We start from the raw sequence: 21,595 nt of genomic DNA, 5'->3' as shown, positions 1-21,595 counted from the left end.
CGATTCTCTTTCAATATTCCCTAGATTGAAGATAATAAAAATGAATAATGATGGTCAATTTCAGTCATTTGTTCACCGATTCTCTCATTATCGTTTTTATATTCAACAGAGGGAGGCTGAATGACCCGATTCAATAACCCTATTTGTCATTTTGATTTCTTGTATATTTGGCACTTTTTTTTTGCCTGAATTCACAGAAACCTTCTACAACGCAGGCAGGGCTCAGAAAAGAATTTTTCACGGTTATTTTCATTTTATTACCTAGAATCTCATTCCCGCTTTACGGCGTTTGGTTCACCGTTCCTTCCTCACCCTCCCCACTCCTTTACGGCTACGACACCTCGCCAGTAAATTAGATAAGCCCCTCTTCTCACCCCAATATAACGTCGCCCCTGATTTCATTCATTCTCAGTGACACATGAGACCCGTATGACTTGGTGCTCCCATCAATCTCCTTGGATCTGACCCACATTATCCCACGAATTTCACAATTTTTATATTCAACAGAGGGAGGCTGAATGACCCGATTCAATAACCCTATTTGTCATTTTGATTTCTTGTATATTTGGCACTTTTTTTTGCCTGAATTCACAGAAACCTCCTACAACGCAGGCAGGGCTGAGAAAAGAATTTTTCACGGTTATTTTCATTTTATTACCTAGAATCTCATTCCCGCTTTACGGCGTTTGGTTCACCGTCCCTTCCTCTCCCTCCCCACTCCTTTACGGCTACGACACCTCGCCAGTAAGTTAGATAATCCCCTCTTCTCACCCCAATATAACGTCGCCCCTGATTTCATTCATTCTCAGTGACACATGAGACCCGTATGACTTGATGCTCCCATCAATCTCCTTGGATCTGACCCACATTATCCCACGAATTTCACAACGCTTTAATATACGTTCTACATTTCAGATTAATACATTAAAATGATAAAGAAAACATTTTAAATGATGTGTAAAATTTTGAGTGGTCCAGAAGATATGCGGGCAGGGAGCAAAAAGGTTCGGGGCTAAAGATGTGTTATAATGAGTGAGTTTTAAAAAAGAATCACACTAAAGGGACTTTTCAGTCCTATGCTGGTAGTATAAATAAGGAATATTCTATTCTATTCTTTAAAGCTCAATATGTACAACTCATTTAATGTGCTTCAACATCTCTCTGTGTTATTCAAAGTGAATTTGGATCCTAAACGTCTGACTAGTGTTGTTCAATGACTACAATAAAGGGACTTTTCAGTCCTATGCTGGTAGTATAAATAAGGAATATTCTATTCTATTCTTTAAAGCTCAATATGTACAACTCATTTAAAGTGCTTCAACATCTCTCTGTGTTATTCAAAGTGAATTTGGATCCTAAACGTCTGACTAGTTGTTCAACGACTACATCTACAAGTTTACGCGAGGAAAAAACTGTTTATTATTCAAGTTTTCGGCAAACACTTGAAGGTCGTCTGGGTTATTTGATTAGTTGTTTACAAGTACAACTGTTTTGAGATTTTCCACTGATACCATAATGTCCATATTTTCTACGATAGCTCAAATGATGGGTCACCAATTCTCTTCAGTCTTGACAGAACCATTTTGAAGATGAATTATTTCCCGTAAAGCAAAAAATCTCATCTTATTTTGTTGATTTTTACTACAAAGTGATCTAACACTGACCACAGATACTTAACTGATTCCGTTGATACTGACTAGAGCGGATACTAAAAGGCCGTTTGACAAATCACATTGTAGCCGCTTATCAAATTAGCATATCTCACAATCTCACGTCAATCTAAATATCAAATCATTATTGTTGACTTTTGCTACAGAGAGATCTAACACTGACCACAGATACTCTACTCTCTACTAAACTACTAATCCCCAATAGAAATCCCTTGATATTGACTCTCCAAAAGAGTTATTAGATCGGATGCTAAAAGGCCATTTGGCAAATCCTGTCAACTTGTCAAGAACTTGATTGCACAAACTCAGCCATGACAAGAATAGATGGAGTAGCAGCATATTGCACTCTGGAGAATTGAACATAAACGATAATTCCCATAGATCAAGAACAAGGAGGGGGGGAGGTATGTTAATCAAGTCTAGACACTGTGGAGTGGGGCGGGGACTCGTCTGTACAGTTGTCCACTGTTTATCTTACGTCGTAAACAAATATTTAGAATGTGGCACGTACGCTTCGCTTCTTTCTAGGGCCTCAAATATTTGCACTAACGGGAGCTAGATAGCGCTCTCAGTTGCTACTGACTAGAACATAACTCGATCTTGTTTACTTCCAGAATATGCAACCCAGTGGAGGGAACATGAACACATCAGGAACTTCCCCAGGGAAACCAAAGAGCTCTCTAAGGAGCTAACTTCTGGAAACGCAAAATTTGATGACAAAAAGAGGACACGGAATGTAATCAGACCCTCTGACAGACCTCGGCCTGTTAGATAGTCGGAAGTGTGCGACGGAAAAAGCTTGATATCTAGGTCTGTCAGACCTAGAACTGAAGTTTTTTCCGTCACATATGTACGTTCCGACGGACTGTACTATTGGCATGATAGAGATGCTTCTTCTACACCCGTTGGCGCTGTCTATCGGAGAAAATCCACCTCATCTAATTATTGAGGAAAAGATTATCATGAGGTTAAGTCGATGTAGAGTTTCCTAGGTTAGGTACGTCGTGTAAGCCCCAAGTATCAAGTTTCCGTATGTCTATGTTGTAAGTAATAAAAAAAAACAAGTAACTCTATATCAGCACTAGTTAACATGTATTATCTAATGGTATTGACTTTTCTTTGTACTCGCTAATCTAATCTAGGGATATATCTACATGATATAGGTTACAGATTCCATGTATACGTTAACACGGAAACATACAAGCAGGGTAGTAAGTTTTCTCGCTCATATTACTCGCTGGACACCCCACCCCTTTCGTGCCACCAAACCAGGAACTCAACAACAAGAGAAAATAAAATATAGGGGCGTGAAACACTTTTTGCCGGGATAGCGGATAAGTCAAGGTTGTCCGGTTCGGACTTGATGAGTGGGTTTTCTTCGAGGAAATGGGTGACCATGAGCGAGAAAGTGAAACATTTGACTTTTAAGGAAATGTCAGTTTCTAATTTTCCGCAGTATACCACCTGGGGATAGGGAAATTAGAAATAGGTACATAAAGAAATACCAGTGTGTGGACTGTAAATACCATGGGTGGGTGGAATGTGCACTAAGACAGTAGGCGGAAAGGTGAGGTCCAAACCTCAATCAGGGTGGAAGAATGTATCCTTCACCATGGGTGGGTGGAATGTGCACTAAGACAGTAGGCGGAAAGGTGAGGTCCAAACCTCAATCAGGGTGGAAGAATGTATCCTTCATATGGTAAGATAAGTACTCAGGGTACTGGTTACAACGTAGGGCGATTACTCATACAGAAGGTTCCGAAAATTTCAACAAGCACTCTCAAAAAGTGACGATTATAGAAACAACAGGGGTTTTCTGATAAATCAGTTAATTCTGAAGACATGGTTAATGTTATTGAATTGGAAATTAATCAGTTTTAAAGAAAAGTATATAACAATTAAAAAAAGTCTATAATCACTTAATTACCTCAATAAATGGACGAGTTATAGCAAATTAAAAATGAAAAAATCCTTAAGGGTGTCGATGACTGGGTGTTTTACCTTAGTCTATCAGATTAGCATATCTCACCGCTCCAAATCTCTATTACTACCTATATCTCATCGCTCCACATCTATATTAAGCATAATATATCACCGCTATACATCTGAATATTGAGCACATCTCATCGCTTCACATTTGAATCACTGGAAGTACTGGAACATTCTCGAGAGAGCGAGATAACGCGGAAATTGTCGGGTGTGGTGACGGGGTCCTCTCAAGATCGATCAATTGAGGCGCTCTCGTCAAAATGAATCACCAAGGCTATTGCATGGCAGACGAGGAGGAAAACAACACCAATCTTGTTAAACAAAAAGTTTTCAACCCATCTCCAAGTGCAAAATTGGCAGAACACTCTTCTTTCTGCGAACATGAGTAACATTACCACGAATTCCACAGGTTGAATAAATCCACACTCCACAGTCCATATAATTAAGCTCCAAGTAGTTAGACCACATGCCCAGACAGACATGGGCCAAGGATCAGGCAATTTGTGTTCACGTTCTGATAATCACAGACAAGATGGTTTATTGTCCTAGCTCCGACAGTCTAAAATAAAGCGCCTCATACGCAAGTCTAGCGTAATAATAACACCAGACTTGCTTGCAGCGTTGAGCGATCAGTTCCTCTTGATCTAGCGATGGCTGAGATATCTGCGATAGCTAGAGTAGCTAATAGTCATTCAGGACAAATCCCATGCATACTTTCTAGACAATCAGGCCTAGCCGGCCTAACTGCATCGGTGAAAGTAAAAGTTTCCGAGCAATGCCTTCGTTCAGAAGAGGGTGAACAACCTGGACTTGCGTTTGGTAAGTTGTCCCAAGTAGTCATTAGTCCCACGTCCGACGTAGCATTATAAATCTATGGTTCTAATTCTAATAGATTTCAATATGCTTCAGGAGATGGTTGTGTAAGCTAACTCTGCCTTTATCCTACAGATCCTATACTAGTGATTCTAGTGGTTTTGTTCAAGAAATCTTGTGATCTAATCAGAACTTCACATCACTTAAGCCGGAATACACAGCAGGATCTCTGTGCTTCAAAATGAGCACACATTTCATAAATGCAAAACAAACAAGGAAAAAATGTCGGTTTTTCATGCAAAACATTTCGCAGTTCATATCGGGTTCAGTACGTGAGCTCACATGACGTGATAGTAGCGTGTTTCTACCTTAATAAACTTAAAAAGTTAATGTGTTAATAGCTGTTTATTTGAAATCACAAGATTTTCGATAGGTTTTGCTTCAGGGGTATTTGAGGTTCTTCTTTAGGTTTGTTTGAGGTTGTTCTTCTTTAGGTTTCAATGGAGACATGGACTATTCCAGGAACGAAGGCCTGTATTATCACTAGGGCCTGGACTCCAGGTGGCATGGAGAGGGGCATTGTGAAAAACAAGAGCTGTAAACTTGTAATAAAGACTTAAGGGATTTTAATTTCACTAATGAAAATTCTCGACCCACCAGGTCGGCCTTGTGGAAAATGCTGTTACAATTTTCAATTTCAATTATCTGCTCCGTTCTGACCGCCATTACCTACTTGAGTGGCGCGACCGCCATGTTTTGAGTGGCGCGGGATTTTGGATCCAGGGGATCGTCGCTTTCGCAACAAAATGGCTTATCAACTTTTTCCTTTCAGTATAAAGGGATTTCATGTCACTGCATTAGCTGCAAGATTTTTAGTTGGCAAGGTTTTCAGTGACGAGGTTTCACCCGTCATTCAGGGACAAGCTGCCTGCTTGTACGATAGGTACCCAAAACTCAGATCCTAAATATTGCAAATCTGGTCCTAAATTGCAAATCCTGTCCTAAGTTCCAGGTCCTAAAATGCAAATTCGTCCCTAACTTTGCAAACCTGGTCCTAATTCATTGCCAATCCTGTCCTTAAGTGCAATCCGGTTCTTAAGTTTCCAGGTCCTAAAATGCAAATTCGCCCCTAAATTGCAAACCCGGTCCTAAAGTTAAAGAGGTCCTAAATTGCAAATCCTGTCCTAAGTTCCAGGTCCTAAAATGCAAATTCGTCTCTAACTTTGCAAACCCAGTCCTAATTTATTGCGAATCCTGTCCTTAAGTGCAATCCGGTCCTTAAGTTTCCAGGTCCTAAAATGCAAATTCGCCCCTAAATTGCAAACCCGGTCCTAAAGTTAAAGGTCCCATATTGCTAATCCCGTCCTAAGGTCCTTGCAAATCCGTCACTGGGAAATCAGCGGCTCCAACTCCTAGTGTTTGATTGAAATTTCAATCAAAAAAGCTGCAGTTTGCAAGGACTACGAGTATATGTAGTGGGTAAGTTAGAGGAGAGCAGGGGAACTCTTTTAATTATTATAAATTTGAATTAGTCCACACAGAGATGAGTTTGACATCGCACAGGGGGGGGGGATATACCGAAAATGAGGAAGGGATGAACAGAAAATGGAGAAATAAAGGGGAAGGATAGAAAAGTAGAAATGAAGGGAGGGAGAGGGAGATGTCTGCACATGAAAAATGATTGGCAGGAAAATAAATGCTATGTTTTCCCTCTCCAGTTCCAAATTTCTCTCAACTCTTTCACTCCCTCCTAAATCTCCCCATCTCTCTCTATTTCCCTCTTTCTCCAAATCTTCATCCCTTCCCTCTTCCCACAATTCACATCTCTATGTTTCTCTCCTTCCCTTGATAAATCTCTCTCATCTATCCAGCTATCCTTTTCTTTCTTTCCTACCCTCTTTACCTTCTTTCTCCAGCTATTCTTTACTTTCTTTCCCACTCCTTTTCCCTCCTCTATACCTTCTTTCTCTGACCCATTCTCCCAGAATCTCTATCCTCCGTCATTGTGAGATATGAACGATTCTGTCCCTCCCTTTTAGATGTGTCCATCTATTTATGTATCAGTAAAATGTAGATCATCCCATCAGGAAGTGATATAAGTGGGACAATTTTTAAAATGCATGTGTAGTGGGTAAGCTTCGCTCAAAAGGAAGGATTTAAAAAGGGAAGCCGAAGGAAAGAGAGGAATTGGAGGAGGAGGAGGGAGAGAAAGGGACATTACAGTAGGAAACCATACTGTTAGCTTTCTCCTTTTGGATGGTTTTCTAAGTTCATTCCTGGCTATTTCAACCACTTTGCTCACCGCGTCAGTTGTCGACCTTCTTGGGCGAAATCCAAATTGATTTGGCGATAAAACTGCTTCATTTTCTAGAAAGTCATTTAGTCGTCTTGTGATCAGCTGTTCTAATACTTTGCCGGAATCCAAATTGATTTGGCGATAAAACTGCTTCATTTTCTAGAAAGTCATTTAGTCGTCTTGTGATCAGCTGTTCTAATACTTTGCCGGTGGTGCTCAGTAGACAGATTGGGCGATAGGATGAGGGCTGGTCTTCTGGCTTTCCTGGTTTTTTCAACAATACGACTTTCCCCTCTTTCCAAACTTGCGGAAATATCCCCCTCTCAAGACACTTGTTAAATACTTTCAAAAATGTTTCTGGATTTTCCATTATTAGTATTTTTAGAACCTCGGACGGAATTCCATCTGATCCGGGGGCTTTCTTTGTTTTCAGGTTGATGCCTATTTCGGCTAATTCATCTGTGGTAAAAGGAATTATTTCATTTTCATCCAATATCGTGTCTTCCCATTGTGTAATTTCGTGGCTTGGAAAGAGAGTATCAAGTATTTCGAGTTTCCTTTCAGGTGTTATGGCTGGTTTTGGGTTAGGTATTTTCTTCATTACTATTCGGTAACCTAATCCCCAGATATCATTATCTAATTCATCACACAATTGTTTCCACTTTTCTTTTTTGCTTCTCCCTATTCTGTTTTCTAGTTCCTTCCTGGCATCTGCATACTCTTGATGGAGAATGCATGTTGTTATGGATCCAGCGTCTGTTTTGCGTCTTCTCGTATATTTCCTTCTTGCGGTTATACATTTCCGTCTGGCTTCACTTACTTCAGAATTCCACCAATAAACTGGTTTCCTCCTTTGTCGTTTTTTGGTTGGCATTGCCATGTCGCAGGCTTTCTTTATAGATTTCATCAGGTCTTCGGGTGTAATTACTGTTATGCTCTCTTGGTTGAAATGTCTCACTAATTTGTCTCTGTTTAGCTTGTTAATATTCCATCTTTTTGTTTCAGGTGTAGAATCTTCTGGCGCTGACCTTCCTTCAACCTCGAAGTATAGGAGGCGATGATCACTAAGAGATTCTGTGTCATCCAGAACTTGCCACTGTCCTATTTTTCCAGCAATAGAATCTGTGCACATAGTGACGTCTAAGTAGGAGAGCTGTCCTCTTCGGCAAAAAGTTGGTACAATGCCATCATTCATCATAGTAACATTTTCTGACGCCATCCATTCAATTAGGGACGTTCCTCTGTTGTTTCTATGAACATTGCCCCATTCTTCAGCTTTCGCGTTCAGGTCTCCCGCTATGATTTGTCTTTTGCACTCAAGTGCATGCATTGTTGAACTGATACAATCCAATACTTCATTGAAATGGTTGATCCCACTATTTGGTGAAATGTACACGCTGAAGTATACACAGTTATCTATCTGGACCCATACGAAATCTTCTCTTTGTCCTTGCCTGGCTATTTTCAGATCCTTGTTAACAACATAAATGCATGCTAGGTTATTCAAGGATGAGAGCCATTGTCTATTGGTGGCCATATTTATGTTTTGCTCACTTATGATGCAAATATCAACATTTAGCTCGTCTGCTGTTTTTACTAACAGATCAGTTGCAGTTTTCTTTGTTTGAAGATTTATCTGGATAACTTTCATAGATTAATCTTTAATGGGTTAATTACTTCTTCCTCCTTGCTTTCTTCTCTTTCTAAATAGTGGGCATGCCATTGTATCTGGTCTGTGACCTCCCTTATTGCACTGTGGGCAGAAGCTTCGATTCTGACAATTCTGTGTTGTATGCCCTTGTTCCATGCAATTGAAGCATTTCTGTCCTTCTTCTTTCTCTGAGGCACAATTTTTGGCTAGGTGGCCCATTCTAAGACAGTTATAACATCTTGGAATGTGGAACTTTTTTTCCACAGAACATAATTCTCTGAGGCACAATTTTTGGCTAGGTGGCCCATTCTAAGACAGTTATAACATCTTGGAATGTGAAACTTTTTTTCCACAGAACATAGGGTCCAACCGATTTTTATTTTTTTCAGTTCTAACAGCTTTATAGAATACTCCGCTGATACCGTTATTTCTGACATTTGTGTTCCATTTCTCGCAAGTTTTACTGATTTTATTTCTATATTCGTTTTGCTTTCTACTCCTAGGGCTTTCATTAACCCATATTCTATGTCAGATTCTTCTGCTAGGGCATCTATGCCTATTATCATAAGTGTTCGATCTTCTTTAGGTATGTTAATGGTTAATTGGTCTCCGTGGCTTGATATGATTTCTGTCTTCAATATTTCAGCTCCTCCTTTCTTTGTTGTTATCATCAGAGAATCTTCTTTGTATTTTTTGACATTTGTAATATTGACTCCCATTGTTTCAGGAAACACGTTCTTTTCAACTTCTCTCAGCTTTTTGGTCATATCTGCATATGATATGTTACTTGTACTCGATGGTTTAATAATTAGTACTTCTGTGTCCTTGGATTGTATCCCTGATTTCTTGTTTTTCTCCTTTGGCGAGGAGGGAACAAAGAATTCAATTTTAACATCTAAGAGTGAAAATCCTATTTCAGTCATTTTTCTTATAACTTCTCTTCGGTCTTCTTCTACAACAGCAACAGCAAAATGTTTGCTTTCGGTTTCCTGGAGATCTGAAACAAGTTCTTTTATGGAGTTCACCAAGTCTTCTACTTTTTCGCCACCCATGAGGTAGAGTCTTTTTCTTCCCCCTGTTCCTTTCTTGGTGTTTGCTATGTTCTCAACGAGGAAATTAATTCTTCCTGGAATCTTGAAGGATCTAAATGCTCAAGGTACGGTGTACCTGCACGTATCTTGTCCTCCATGACGCAGAAGAAGCTACATAATATCTAAAATCATTGTTCGTCCTGATATTTTATTAAAGTTAATATGTGTGAGATACATATAATTTAAAACAAGTACAAATAAAGACAAAGCCAGGAAGCAAACAAGAAAAAAAAAAAACATGGAAAGAAACATCTTTTCTATTGACAAGTTCTTTTATGGAGTTCACCAAGTCTTCTACTTTTTCGCCACCCATGAGGTAGAGTCTTTTTCTTCCCCCTGTTCCTTTCTTGGTATTTGCTATGTTCTCCACATAACATGTTTCACCTGGGATTAATTCATTGTTTAGTACTTCTTCTAGTTTCGGATGTATCACTTTAGCTGTATCTATGATTCCAGCTTTGCTGTCTTTGTTCTTCAGAAACAACACTGTATCTGCTAGTTGGTTTGGGACTAAAGGATTGCCCACTTTCACTACGGTTTTGGTGTACATATCCTCTGGCCAGTCTTCTTCTATTAGTTCTTGCACTAGTTGAATATTCCCTTTTCCTTGTTTTAGAATCTCCATTTTTTCCCTCACTAACTTTGATGATTTTTCCTCTTCGTCTTTCTTCATTTGATCGTGGCATTTGTAGCACACTGTTTGTTGTCTCTTAGTTTTTGAAATAATTCTCCTGCTGTCTCTTATATCTATCTTTGACAGATAGTCTTTTTCTTTTATCTCCTTCATACTGAGATTGATTTTTTCAATGTCTAATTTGATCTGAAGTCTGGTTTTTCTTTAGGTTTTGTTTCAGGTTCTTCTATAGGTTTTGCTTCAGGGGTATTTGGGGTTCTTCTTTAGGTTTGTTTGCGGTTCTTCTTTAGGTTTCGTTTCAGGGTTAGGTACCAAAAAAAGCACATTGGTATGTTTCAAAATGGTAAAATTTCTGAATTAGATCACCTTGTATTTGTGTACTGTACTCGATTCTATCATACGTATCTGTATCAACTCTGATTTTGTACAAAACGACCATTTCCACTAAACCAATTGTTTGATTTACTTAGCAGAGGTTAAACAAAGAGACCACATACCATATATCGAGTTACCAAACAATTTCTGGAATTCATATGTAAACCCGTACAAACAAGGAGAGTTGTGGACGTATTGTTTCTGATGAAGTTGGTGCAAGGAGTTTCACAACACAACCAGAACTGTGAATACGAAATATTTACTGTGAATACGAAATATTGTGAATATTTCGTATGAAGAGAGAATTCTCACGGTTTGGCTAGGTGTAAGTGCAGTAAAATCTTTGCAAATGTATAAAATTTAATAATGTAGTGCTATAGAGGGCGCAAGTGATGGCCCAGGTGAAAGGATTATAAAATTTCTACCTATGAGTATACATTTTGTTAGGTGTGAATGCGAATACTTCAACCTTCACAGATTGCCGTATCTTATCTTTACTATCAGGGCAATCACAATCCATCATCAAACAGCATAAGTGTCAGTTTATCTTAGCCTCTTTTCCGAGTTTTTTTTTTTTTTTTTCAATTACTATTTTTTTACGTTTTTATAAGTAACGGAAACATTTCAAGTTAAGGACTTGATGTCCTTTCAAGTTTTACGTTACGTTAAGTAAAGGAAAACAACACCAATCTTGTTAAACAAAAAGTTTTCAACCCATCTCCAAGTGCAAAATTGGCAGAACACTCTTCTTTCTGCGAACATGAATAACATTACCACGAATTTGTTTGGTATAGTCAAAATCAGCAATTCCACAGGTTGAATAAATACACACTCTTTGGCCAGGCATAAAGTTCGAACAAACACACAAACAAACAAATATTCATTTTTATATATTAGATTTTTAATCAAAAGAACTTGTTGTTTATCATCAACAAGGTAGGAGGAGGTTTCGGACCCATAATGCAGATGTCAGGTGTTTCATTGGAAACATCATTGGCCAGGCATAAAGTTCGAACAAACACACAAACAAACAAATATTCATTTTTATATATTAGATTTTTAATCAAAAGAACTTGTTGTTGTTTATCATCAACAAGGTAGGAGGAGGTTTCGGACCCATAATGCAGATGTCAGGTGTTTCATTGGAAACATCAAGTGAATGGTGTTATTCAAATGGACGCAACATATGAAGGTCTGGGTGTAGGCAGCTGTGATTTCATTTGCATTCACATTTGTTTTTTAGAGTAGGTAATACTGAAATTCTAGTAGTTTTTCCTCGTGGTATCTTGAGGTTTTTAGCCACCTTGCCGTTTTCAAGAAAATTAAAAACGGCTCTGCTAGCCTAGTTAGCTTAGTTGGTAGCGCATCTGCCTTGTGAGCGCTAGGCCGCAGGTTCGATTCCCTAGGTGGCGGGTTTGATTAACACCGGATTTTATCCTAAGCAAATTTGATCTCCGCTTTTGTGTACCTCGTTTCAACAATAGCTCTACTCATTTTTTCAATATTTTCGAACATATTCTTCATTACTGCTAAGAATTCTGTTTTATCATCATCCAATTTGATCTCCGCTTTTGTGTACCTCGTTTCAACAATAGCTCTACTCATTTTTTCAATATTTTCGAACATATTCTTCATTACTGCTAGGAATTCTGTTTTATCATCATCTTCTTCATGGTCTACGGTAGGTGACCCCTCTGGTTTTCTTTTTCTTCCTAAGGTCTCCATCGTCTCATCATCACTATCCATGCCTCTCTCGTAATCACTGTGACTACTCATGTGACTTTGGGGCGTATGAAACATCATCAATGAGCCATTTGGGGATGTAACATTGTCACTCATATCATCATCCACACTTTCGCACTTTTTATCAGAATACCAACTACCAACGCAGTCCCACGAATACCAACTACCAACTCCCATTCACTTTGGGGTTTGATTTATTAGTCACACATGGACGTAGGAAAGTAATCCCTCCTTTTTCTGCGCAACGATTTGTTCGTTTTTATACTTTTATACTTCACGCGTCAATGAGAACTTTCATTATTTCATTTTTACTAGGGAACGAAATCATAGCTGCCGAAAGGAACACACGCTAAAAAGGACCAATCTATTTGGAATAAGAAATTGGTTTAACTTTTTAAGTTTAAGAAATTGGTTTCACTATTCCCATTCACTTTGGGGTTTGATTTATTAGTCATACATGGACGTAGGAAAGTAATCCCTCCTTTTTCTGCGCAACGATTTGTTCGTTTTTACTTTCATACTTCACGCGTCAATGAGAACTTTCATTATTTCATGTTTACTAGGGAACGAAATCATAGCTGCCACTTACTTAATCACTTCTTTGGTGTTTAATATTTGAGTAAGAATACTCAAGGGAACACTACTTTTAAATAAGGAAAATAGTCAGTCTCAAGTGTTTTCTAGAACAGAAATGACAACTACAACTTCCACTTCTACTTCAATAAATTGACTTCAGTTGTAAATGGAAATTTACAAAAATCTTGTTCAAAAAATCTGTATTTCACAATCACTAGGTAAAATGTCATTTCTACCAGTGTTTAATATTTGAGTAAGAATACTCAAGGGAACACTACTTTTAAATAAGGAAAATAGTCAGTCTCAAGTGTTTTCTAGAACAGAAACGACAACTAAAACTTTCACTTCTACTTCAATAAATTGACTTCAGTTGTAAATGGAAATTTACAAAAATCATGTTCAAAATCTGTATTTCACAATCATTAGGTAAAAAAATGTCATTCCCACCGACCGCTATTCGTCGACGAATATATTGACATCGCTGTAGACCATGTAGATAAGGCCGTCCTTATCCGCAAACCTTTGACTCAATGTCTCCATCCTGGTGCTATCGGCCGGCACAATCATACTCTCGATGAAAAAGAAGCAAGCCTCCTCGGGCCGCAGGGCCATTTTCTTGCGCAGCAGATAGAAAAAGTGGCCCACAGTCATTTCGTAGGCCACAACATAGTTGGACCGGGGCATTTGTGGCAGAAGAGCGCTGGGGGAACGTTCTAAAATGACGAACGCACAGTTCGGGTGATTTCGAGCCAGATTTTCGCCGATCTTGATTCGCTCTTCTAGCGAGTACTTTTCCGTGTACTGGAATTTCATTCTTCGTGGGCTTTTGCGATAAAAACGTCACCAAAAGAGAACAGTATTAAGTATTCATTTCGTAGGCCACAACATAGTTGGACCGGGGCATTTGTGGCAGAAGAGCGCTGGGGGAACGTTCTAAAATGACGAACGCACAGTTTGGGTGATTTCGGGCCAGATTTTCGCCGATCTTGATTCGCTCTTCTAGCGAGTACTTTTCCGTGTACTGGAATTTCATTCTTCGTAGGCTTTTGCGATAAAAACGTCACCAAAAGAGAACAGTATTAAGTAATTTCTCACAGGTGAAAATAAAACCGGTCAAAAAGTTTTGATAGTACCTCATTTTCTTGTAGCAAACTGACCAGTTGCTTATTTATTTTTCAAAATAAAAATATCATAAGCGGAGAGAGCTAATCACTACCTAGCAAACTACCCTAATAACTTCTAATTCTAATAAGTAATGCATTAGAGTACAGCCAGCTACGGAATAATTTTATACGATGCGATGTACAGTTTGTACAGAAATTATTTTTTTGCCAGAGCCAAATAACTCCTCAAAATGTACAAAAAATAAAAAATAATTAATGGCAAAACTAATTCATAGCTGTACTGAATTACATGGAGAGTAAGAGTAAGTTAAGCTCAAGATAGTCCATTTGAAACATTACTTCTTCCCACAAGCTGGAGTCATTAGGACTTGGTGTTAATTAATTTCTGGGTTTGTAAAAGTTAAGTTCTTACAGTATTTGCTAGAAAGGTAAGCTCCAATGCTTAATTCATATCATTCATGGGTAGCGTTCAGACAAACAGTTTACTGTAAACTTGTAAGGACGATCTCTACCGACTCTGGCAATTTATGATCTAGGGACACAGATTATAATCTAGGGCCACAAGTTATGATCTAGGGACACAAGTTATGATCCAGGGACACAGGTTATGATCTAGGGACACAGGCTATGATCTAGGGACACAGTTTATGATCTAGGGACACAGTTTATGATCTAAGGACACAGGCTATGATCTAGGGACACAGGTTATAATCTAAAGACACAGTTCATGATCTAGGGACACAGGCTATGATCTAGGGACACAGGTTATAATCTAAAGACACAGTTTATGATCTAGGCCCTAGGGGCATAGTTGATAATTCAGGGAAAACAAGCGCAGGTTACTCATGTGACTTTGGGGCGTATGAAACATCATCAATGAGCCATTTGGGGATGTAACATTGTCACTCATATCATCATCCACACTTTCAGAATACCAACTACCAACGCAGTCCCACGAATACCAACTACCAACACAATCACTTTGAAATACCTTTTTGTTCTACGCCACTGATTTTGAAAAAAATCGAGCGAGGGTCTCTTCTATACCAAACACTAGTCTCTATTAACTAAGTACACTGGATAAAATTATTCTATCAGAAATAGTGATAGATATGCTATATTATTGGGTAAATGTAATATTAATTTTATGTACTAGGTAGGTAGGTATAATGGAAACTTCTTACCAACAGGTACCGAAGTACCTACGTATGTAGATGTCACCAGCTATAACGATAGGTCTGGTGACCCTCCTCCCCTCTGCTACGTTCTCCTCTCCTCAGCACGCAGTAGGTACCTACTATACCTCGCGATCAAAAATAATTGTTTTTCACTTTTCCCTAACACAACTTTTTTATTGTTTATGCTATCAAAAAAGTAAGAACACCATAATAAAGCTCTTAAAATGTACTTTTCAAAAATATAAATCAAAAACTAGAAACTCAATATTAAACGCCCAAAAGAATAAAATTATTGAGAGCAGATTAAAATCGACCACTCGATGAACTCAGTTCTCTGATCCTTTGTACGGGTTGGGGACACTTTTGTGAGATGGAAAAAGAAGGCAGATAGAGGGGAAGAAAAAGTGAGAAATAATCAACATGTGAGGAAGGAATCAAGATTATCAGAACCCTTGAAACTCTCATAAAAACAAATACAGAACATTGCTACTCTCGGCTATCAGCCTTTCTTTGCTATGTTGTTGGGGCCTTTCAGGCACTGGTTTTGTACGGGTTAGGGACACTTTTGTGAGATGAAAAAAGAAGGCAGATAGAGGGGAAGAAAAAGTGAGAAATAATCAATATGTGAGGAAGGAATTAAATTGGTAGAGATTTCAGGAATGAGTGCAATACCTAGAACCTAGACTGCTAAAGAGAAAAGGTAACTGGAAATTGGTTGAGATGCCAAAACTCCTTTTACAAGTTTAGTAGCTTTGTTATGCAGAATCAATGTTTACAATCTCACTGGCTATTACACAATAAAATTATACATCAAGAAGTACATAGTTTAAAAGGAGGGTGACGGGATAACGGTAAGTATTGGGACTATTTGGGGCCCTGAAACCAGTGAAGTGTTGGTGGAGATGCCAAAACTCCTTTTACAAGTTTAGTAGCTTTGTTATGCAGAATCAATGTTTACAATCTCACTGGCTATTACACAATTATACATCAAGAAGTACATAGTTTAAAAGGAGGGTGACGGGATAACGGTAAGTATTGGGACTATTTGGTGCCCTGAAACCAGAGAAGTAAACCAATAAATCCGAGCCTGTAAAAGTACTTTGATATAAAATTTAACATTCCCCCAGAATAATCCTGGGGAGTTCGGAGGCAAGGGGTGATAATTATCTACACCTCATTTCGGAGTCACAAATGTTTTCTTATGCTCCCTTTTATGTGTATTGCCTACTCAAGTATTACTAGTGCCTGCTACTTGCCTTAATTTTCGTCATTACTAGTCTTTGCTATATTCTCGCCTATTTCTGAAGAGCCTTAGTAAGGTTATTTACCTGCAGAAGCAATTATTTCGAGGTTATACGTGCTGACAAGGTACACCAAAGACGTCCACTATCCCTACGAACCGTTGACACTGTTTTATTTCGGAGTTCGCGGGTTTGAATCCCAACAGAAATTGGGAACTGGATCAGATTTGCCTTGCGGTAATGCTACCATACGGATAAAAGACTCCTCAAGGAAAAGACGAAACATTGAAAATTAACCACGTGATTTGAAATTAATGCCATCATTGATAACCGCTTTGCATTTATGATCACCTTTATATCATTTTATTCTGTACCAAATACATAAGACCTTGTTTAGACTGCGAGAGTAAAGGGCCTTTCCAGTCTCATTCTTGCAGTATAAACAGGGAATATTCTATTCTATAATTATCTTTTTTCTTTCACCTCTTATCTAGAGCTGAACAGGTCACCCTGTAACACTATTCACACTAGGGTAGAAAACCAAGGAAGACAATCTCTCAAATAGCTCGAGCATCCTGTAGGCAAGAAGAGATGTCATTGGAGCTCGCTCGTGGCGAAGTATTTTTAGACTCGTACTTCGCCTCATGCCATGGTTCCACGTTTCACTGCTAATATAAATAATACATAGAAATTCTCACTACGAAACGTTGCTCACAGCCTTGGTCTGCGTGTCTAGAGCGTCTACTCCATCCACTCAGGTTGTGATAAATCTCAACACACAATTCAAATGTGAATTATACTGGATAGCGGAGTGGCAAGATGATCCTACTTGTACGTACTGCTCCCAAGTAGAGCATGATATACGTACAGGTTGGCCCCACAAGAGATGGGTTGGCCTCGGCCAGGGGGGGGGGGATATACCGAAAATGAGGAAGGGATGAACAGAAAATGGATAAATAAAGGGAAGGGATAGAAAAGTAGAAATGAAGGGAGGGAGAGGGAGATGTCTGCACATGAAAAATGATTGGCAGGAAAATAAATGCTATGTTTTCCCTCTCCAGTTCCAAATTTCTCTCAACTCTTTCACTCCCTCCTAAATCTCCCCATCTCTCTCTATTTCCCTCTTTCTCCAAATCTTCATCCCTTCCCTCTTCCCACAATTCACATCTCTATGTTTCTCTCCTTCCCTTGATAAATCTCTCTCATCTATCCAGCTATCCTTTTCTTTCTTTCCTACCCTCTTTACCTTCTTTCTCCAGCTATTCTTTACTTTCTTTCCCACTCCTTTTCCCTCCTCTATACCTTCTTTCTCTGACCCATTCTCCCAGAATCTCTATCCTCCGTCATTGTGAGATATGAACGATTCTGTCCCTCCCTTTTAGATGTGTCCATCTATTTATGTATCAGTAAAATGTAGATCATCCCATCAGGAAGTGATATAAGTGGGACAATTTTTAAAATGCATGTGTAGTGGGTAAGCTTCGCTCAAAAGGAAGGATTTAAAAAGGGAAGCCGAAGGAAAGAGAGGAATTGGAGGAGGAGGAGGGAGAGAAAGGGACATTACAGTAGGAAACCATACTGTCCTCAAAAGAACCCCTATTTAGGTACCCATTACACACTATTATGGAACTCATTACAAAACCAAATCTATCAAAAATTCAATACCATTAATTTTGATAACTATAACTTCCCTCTCTCTTTACTCCCTTTTCCCACGTATCATTTGTCTCTTTCCATCTCACACAAAATACCTTCTGCTTTAGACGTAAAAGAGTTCTGAAAAAAGGAGGGAAAAAAAGCAAACCCATATTTCCCGTGTACTTAAGCTCTTACCTCCCTCCCTCTCTCTACGCCACAAGTGACTAATTACCTACAATTAAACTCGTCTTACTCTTTACCCCCTCCTCTCTTTCTTACTCCTTTTCTTTATCACTAGCTCCCTCTTAACATTATACTCTCTTTATATCTCCTGCTCATTTGTAAATGTTTTTGATGTCGAGCAGCTCTCTCTCTCCCTCTCTCTCTTTCTTCATCTTCTCTCTCTCCTCTCTCTCTTTCTTCATCTTCTCTCTCTCCTCTCTCTCTCTCTCCCTCTCTCTCTTTCTTCATCTTCTCTCTCTCCTCTCTCTCTCTCCCTCTCTCTCTTTCTTCATCTTCTCTCTCTCTCCTCTCTCTCTCTCTCTTTCTTCATCTTCTCTCTCCCTCTCTCTCTTTCTTCATCTTCTCTCTTTCCTTTCCTTAATGTTGCTAGATTTTTGGTCTAGCGTCTCTTGGGGTGCAGCACCTGTTGTTGATTTATCCGCATCCCCACTGTTGTGTTAATGATATCATGAGTGGTTATTTTGATTTTCTTAGTGTGGTTGTATTGCAATATGAGTGTTAAAGAAAAAAAAAGCTCACTAGTCACTACTGAAAGTAGTTAATAGAGTTGTACATTTTGACAAATTTAAAGCACAAAATTGGAGCACTTTATGTTTAATAGAATATTCGGCTACATATTATGATATTTCTTACATTGAACTTGGATATTATGTTACTTGAACTTTGAACTCAATATACTGACACCCAGTATAAATAGGAACGCGAGCTTGTAGAAAGCACATCATAAGGAAAGCAAAATATCCCTATTCCTGCCATAGGTACACAGGATTATAGTCTCTTCCCTACTATCCTTCCATTCCTCCCTCTTGACCTCTTCCAAGGGGAAGGAGAAAGAGGAGGTATCTTCTCATTCCTCATTAGTGTACCCTTGATATGATGGAAGATAATTTCAATATAATCCTCCTAATACCCTTGTCCTCTTATCTGTGCTCCAGCATCAAAACGAGAGGTTTGGCGTCTCCACTAATAATTCCGTAAAGAGACACTAAAACTCAGCAGTGCTGACTGAGAATTTTAACAATGTAATGAGCTTGGAAGAAGTGCTGATGGAAAATATGATTCCAACATACATAAATATGTACTTTGGATTGGCTAAATATTGACAAGTAACACTTTGGTATTTTTATGTCTCTCCTTCTTCCTCGCCTTTTCCCGTGTTCAGACGCGGTCGGCGTTTTTCGTTAGCCGCTTAATCAGTCCTAGTTTAGGTAATCAAACTACCCTAATAACTTCTAATTCTAATAAGTAATGCATTAGAGTACAGCCAGCTACGGAATAATTTTATACGATGCGATGTACAGAAATTATTTTTTTGCCAGTGCCAAATAACTCCTCAAAATGTACAAAAAATAATTAATGGCAAAACTAATTAATAGCTGTACTGAATTACATGGAGAGTAAGAGTAAGTTAAGCTCAAGATAGTCCATTTGAAACATTACTTCTTCTCACAAGCTGGAGTCATTAGGGCTTGGTGTTAATTAATTTCTGGGTTTGTAAAAGTTAAGTTCTTTCAGTATTTGCTAGAAAGGTAGATAAGCTTCAATGCTTAATTCATATCATTCGTGGGTAGCGTTCAGACAAACAGTTTACTGTAAACTTTTAAACACGTCCATCACTACCGACTCTGGCAATTTATGATTTAGGGACACAGATTATAATCTAGGGACACAGTTTATGATCTAGGGACACAGTTTATGATCTAGGGACACAGGCTATGATCTAAATCTAAAGACACAGTTTATGATCTAGGCCCTAGGGGCATAGTTGATAATTCAGGGACACAAGCGCAGGGAAAATTTTCCACGTGCCGTAAAACCTATAGAAAAACATTCGCCAGACCATCAGTAATTAATTTTCCCAATGGAGAACTATCACCTGAGTAGGTGTAGTCATGAAGAGTTAAATTATGCTTCAAACTCCTAGCAAAACACCTGTGTCTACTCGTATGCAACAGCAACTTTGTAGCCGAGAGACAGACTTTGTAGTGTAGTGTAGTAGTGACTGAACTGGAGGTCCGGAGACCCAGCCACAGGAAAGTATTTTTTTTTTTCCTCTCTCCAGATTTGCTTCAAACTCCTAGCAAAACACCTGTGTCTACTCGTATGCAACAGCAACTTTGTAGCCGAGAGACAGACTTTGTAGTGTAGTGTAGTGTAGTAGTGACTGAACTGGAGGTCCGGAGACCCAGCCACAGGAAAGTATTTTTTTTTCCTCTCTCCAGATTTGTTTATAGAGTTTAATGACAGAACCATTTCTTCCCCCAGGGCACTAAAAGGCATCAATTTTGGACTTACAAGCCCAAAAGCTCAACCCATTCAATTGAAGACGTTTTTGTCCCTTCACGGCGCTTTAATAGTACCTACAGACAGGTCGTTCGCACCAATACCCCTAGATTCTAACAGGGCGAATATGAAAAGGAAAATAATGTCAATTGCCGGATTTCTTTTCCCAACTACAGCAAAGGTTCTGACTTTTTAAATTCCCGGGCCGGATATTATTTAAATACATACTTTGCAAACGCTGCACTTTTTTCCCCCACCTTGACTCCACTGACATAAACCCCAGCAATAATTAAGCACACACCATTAGTCTGAACTCCAGACACATCTGTTACACTTTATGGCACACCTGTTCTGTAGCACAAGCTATGTTGACTGTGTATTAAGTCTGAGAAACAAACTCTCATTGAAAACACTGTGACTTAGGTCAAGAGCTTGTTTTTCCAAAACAGATTACTCGTTAGCTCGGTGTACTCGCTAGTTTTTACTGCCAGCCTAGTTCGCTTGGAGACTAGCGCGTCTGCCTTATGAGCGCTGGTTCGGGGGCCGATTCCGACCAGGGGCGGACTGTTGTATGGACGTGAAGATAAAGGCCACAATAATAGTTTCAAACTAAAACGTTCGCTCAAAGAAATTAACCTGACAAATATCTGTCAGTCAGACCATCAGACAAGCCTTTTTTTTTGTAAATAAGGAAGTCTCAAGACCTTGACAGAATTTTCCTCCTGCAGTGATCTACTATGACAGAATGCACTTCAAGTGTTGACCGTGTTTTACCCTATTGTTAAATCATTAAGGTTGCATGAAGCGTAGAACGGTTTCTCACCGGGGAAGTTGGGAATTGATGTGACCCTATTATTTTACTAATGTTGTACATGATTTGCGATGAGACCTAAATAGAATAGAATAATAGTCTATCATGACGTGTGAAAAATTCAAGGTGTCCCCCTCAATGTAATCAAGGTTGATATAAGTACCAGCCAAATAATTATTATCAGTTTTTTAGTGCATAACTTCATATAACACAGATAGGCAAGTACAGGTATATATATG

At 38.9% G+C, this 21,595-nt stretch overlaps 1 protein-coding gene across 1 annotated transcript; it reads right to left on the bottom strand.

Moving 5' to 3' along the window:
* Positions 1-8,625: 8,625 nt before the first annotated feature.
* Positions 8,626-14,883, bottom strand: LOC113466095. The gene is made up of 4 exons (XM_026821209.1): positions 14,810-14,883; positions 12,083-12,295; positions 9,761-10,330; positions 8,626-9,408 (listed from the first exon to the last, which is right to left on the bottom strand). Exons 1-4 carry the CDS (start codon positions 14,870-14,872, stop codon positions 8,626-8,628), a joined length of 1,629 nt encoding a protein of 542 aa, XP_026677010.1. The 5' UTR covers positions 14,873-14,883.
* Positions 14,884-21,595: the final 6,712 nt, after the last annotated feature.

This window comes from Diaphorina citri, unplaced genomic scaffold, assembly GCF_000475195.1.
Source record: "Diaphorina citri unplaced genomic scaffold, Diaci psyllid genome assembly version 1.1 scaffold10, whole genome shotgun sequence".
Classification (NCBI taxonomy): Eukaryota; Metazoa; Arthropoda; class Insecta; order Hemiptera; family Psyllidae; genus Diaphorina; species Diaphorina citri.
This window is presented reverse-complemented; position numbering and strand designations above follow the sequence as displayed.

Bases quoted from the DNA above. Each gene is read 5' to 3' on its own strand.
- LOC113466095 (XM_026821209.1), bottom strand. From the start codon at position 14,872: ATGAGTGACAATGTTACATCCCCAAATGGCTCATTGATGATGTTTCAT. The intron at 10,331-12,082 runs ATCAAATTGGAT...ACCAGACTTCAG, and splicing joins CGAGGTACACAAAAGCGGAG to ATCAAATTAGACATTGAAAA. The intron at 9,409-9,760 runs GTTTCTTTCCAT...TCAGATCTCCAG, and splicing joins AACTTGTCAATAGAAAAGAT to GAAACCGAAAGCAAACATTT.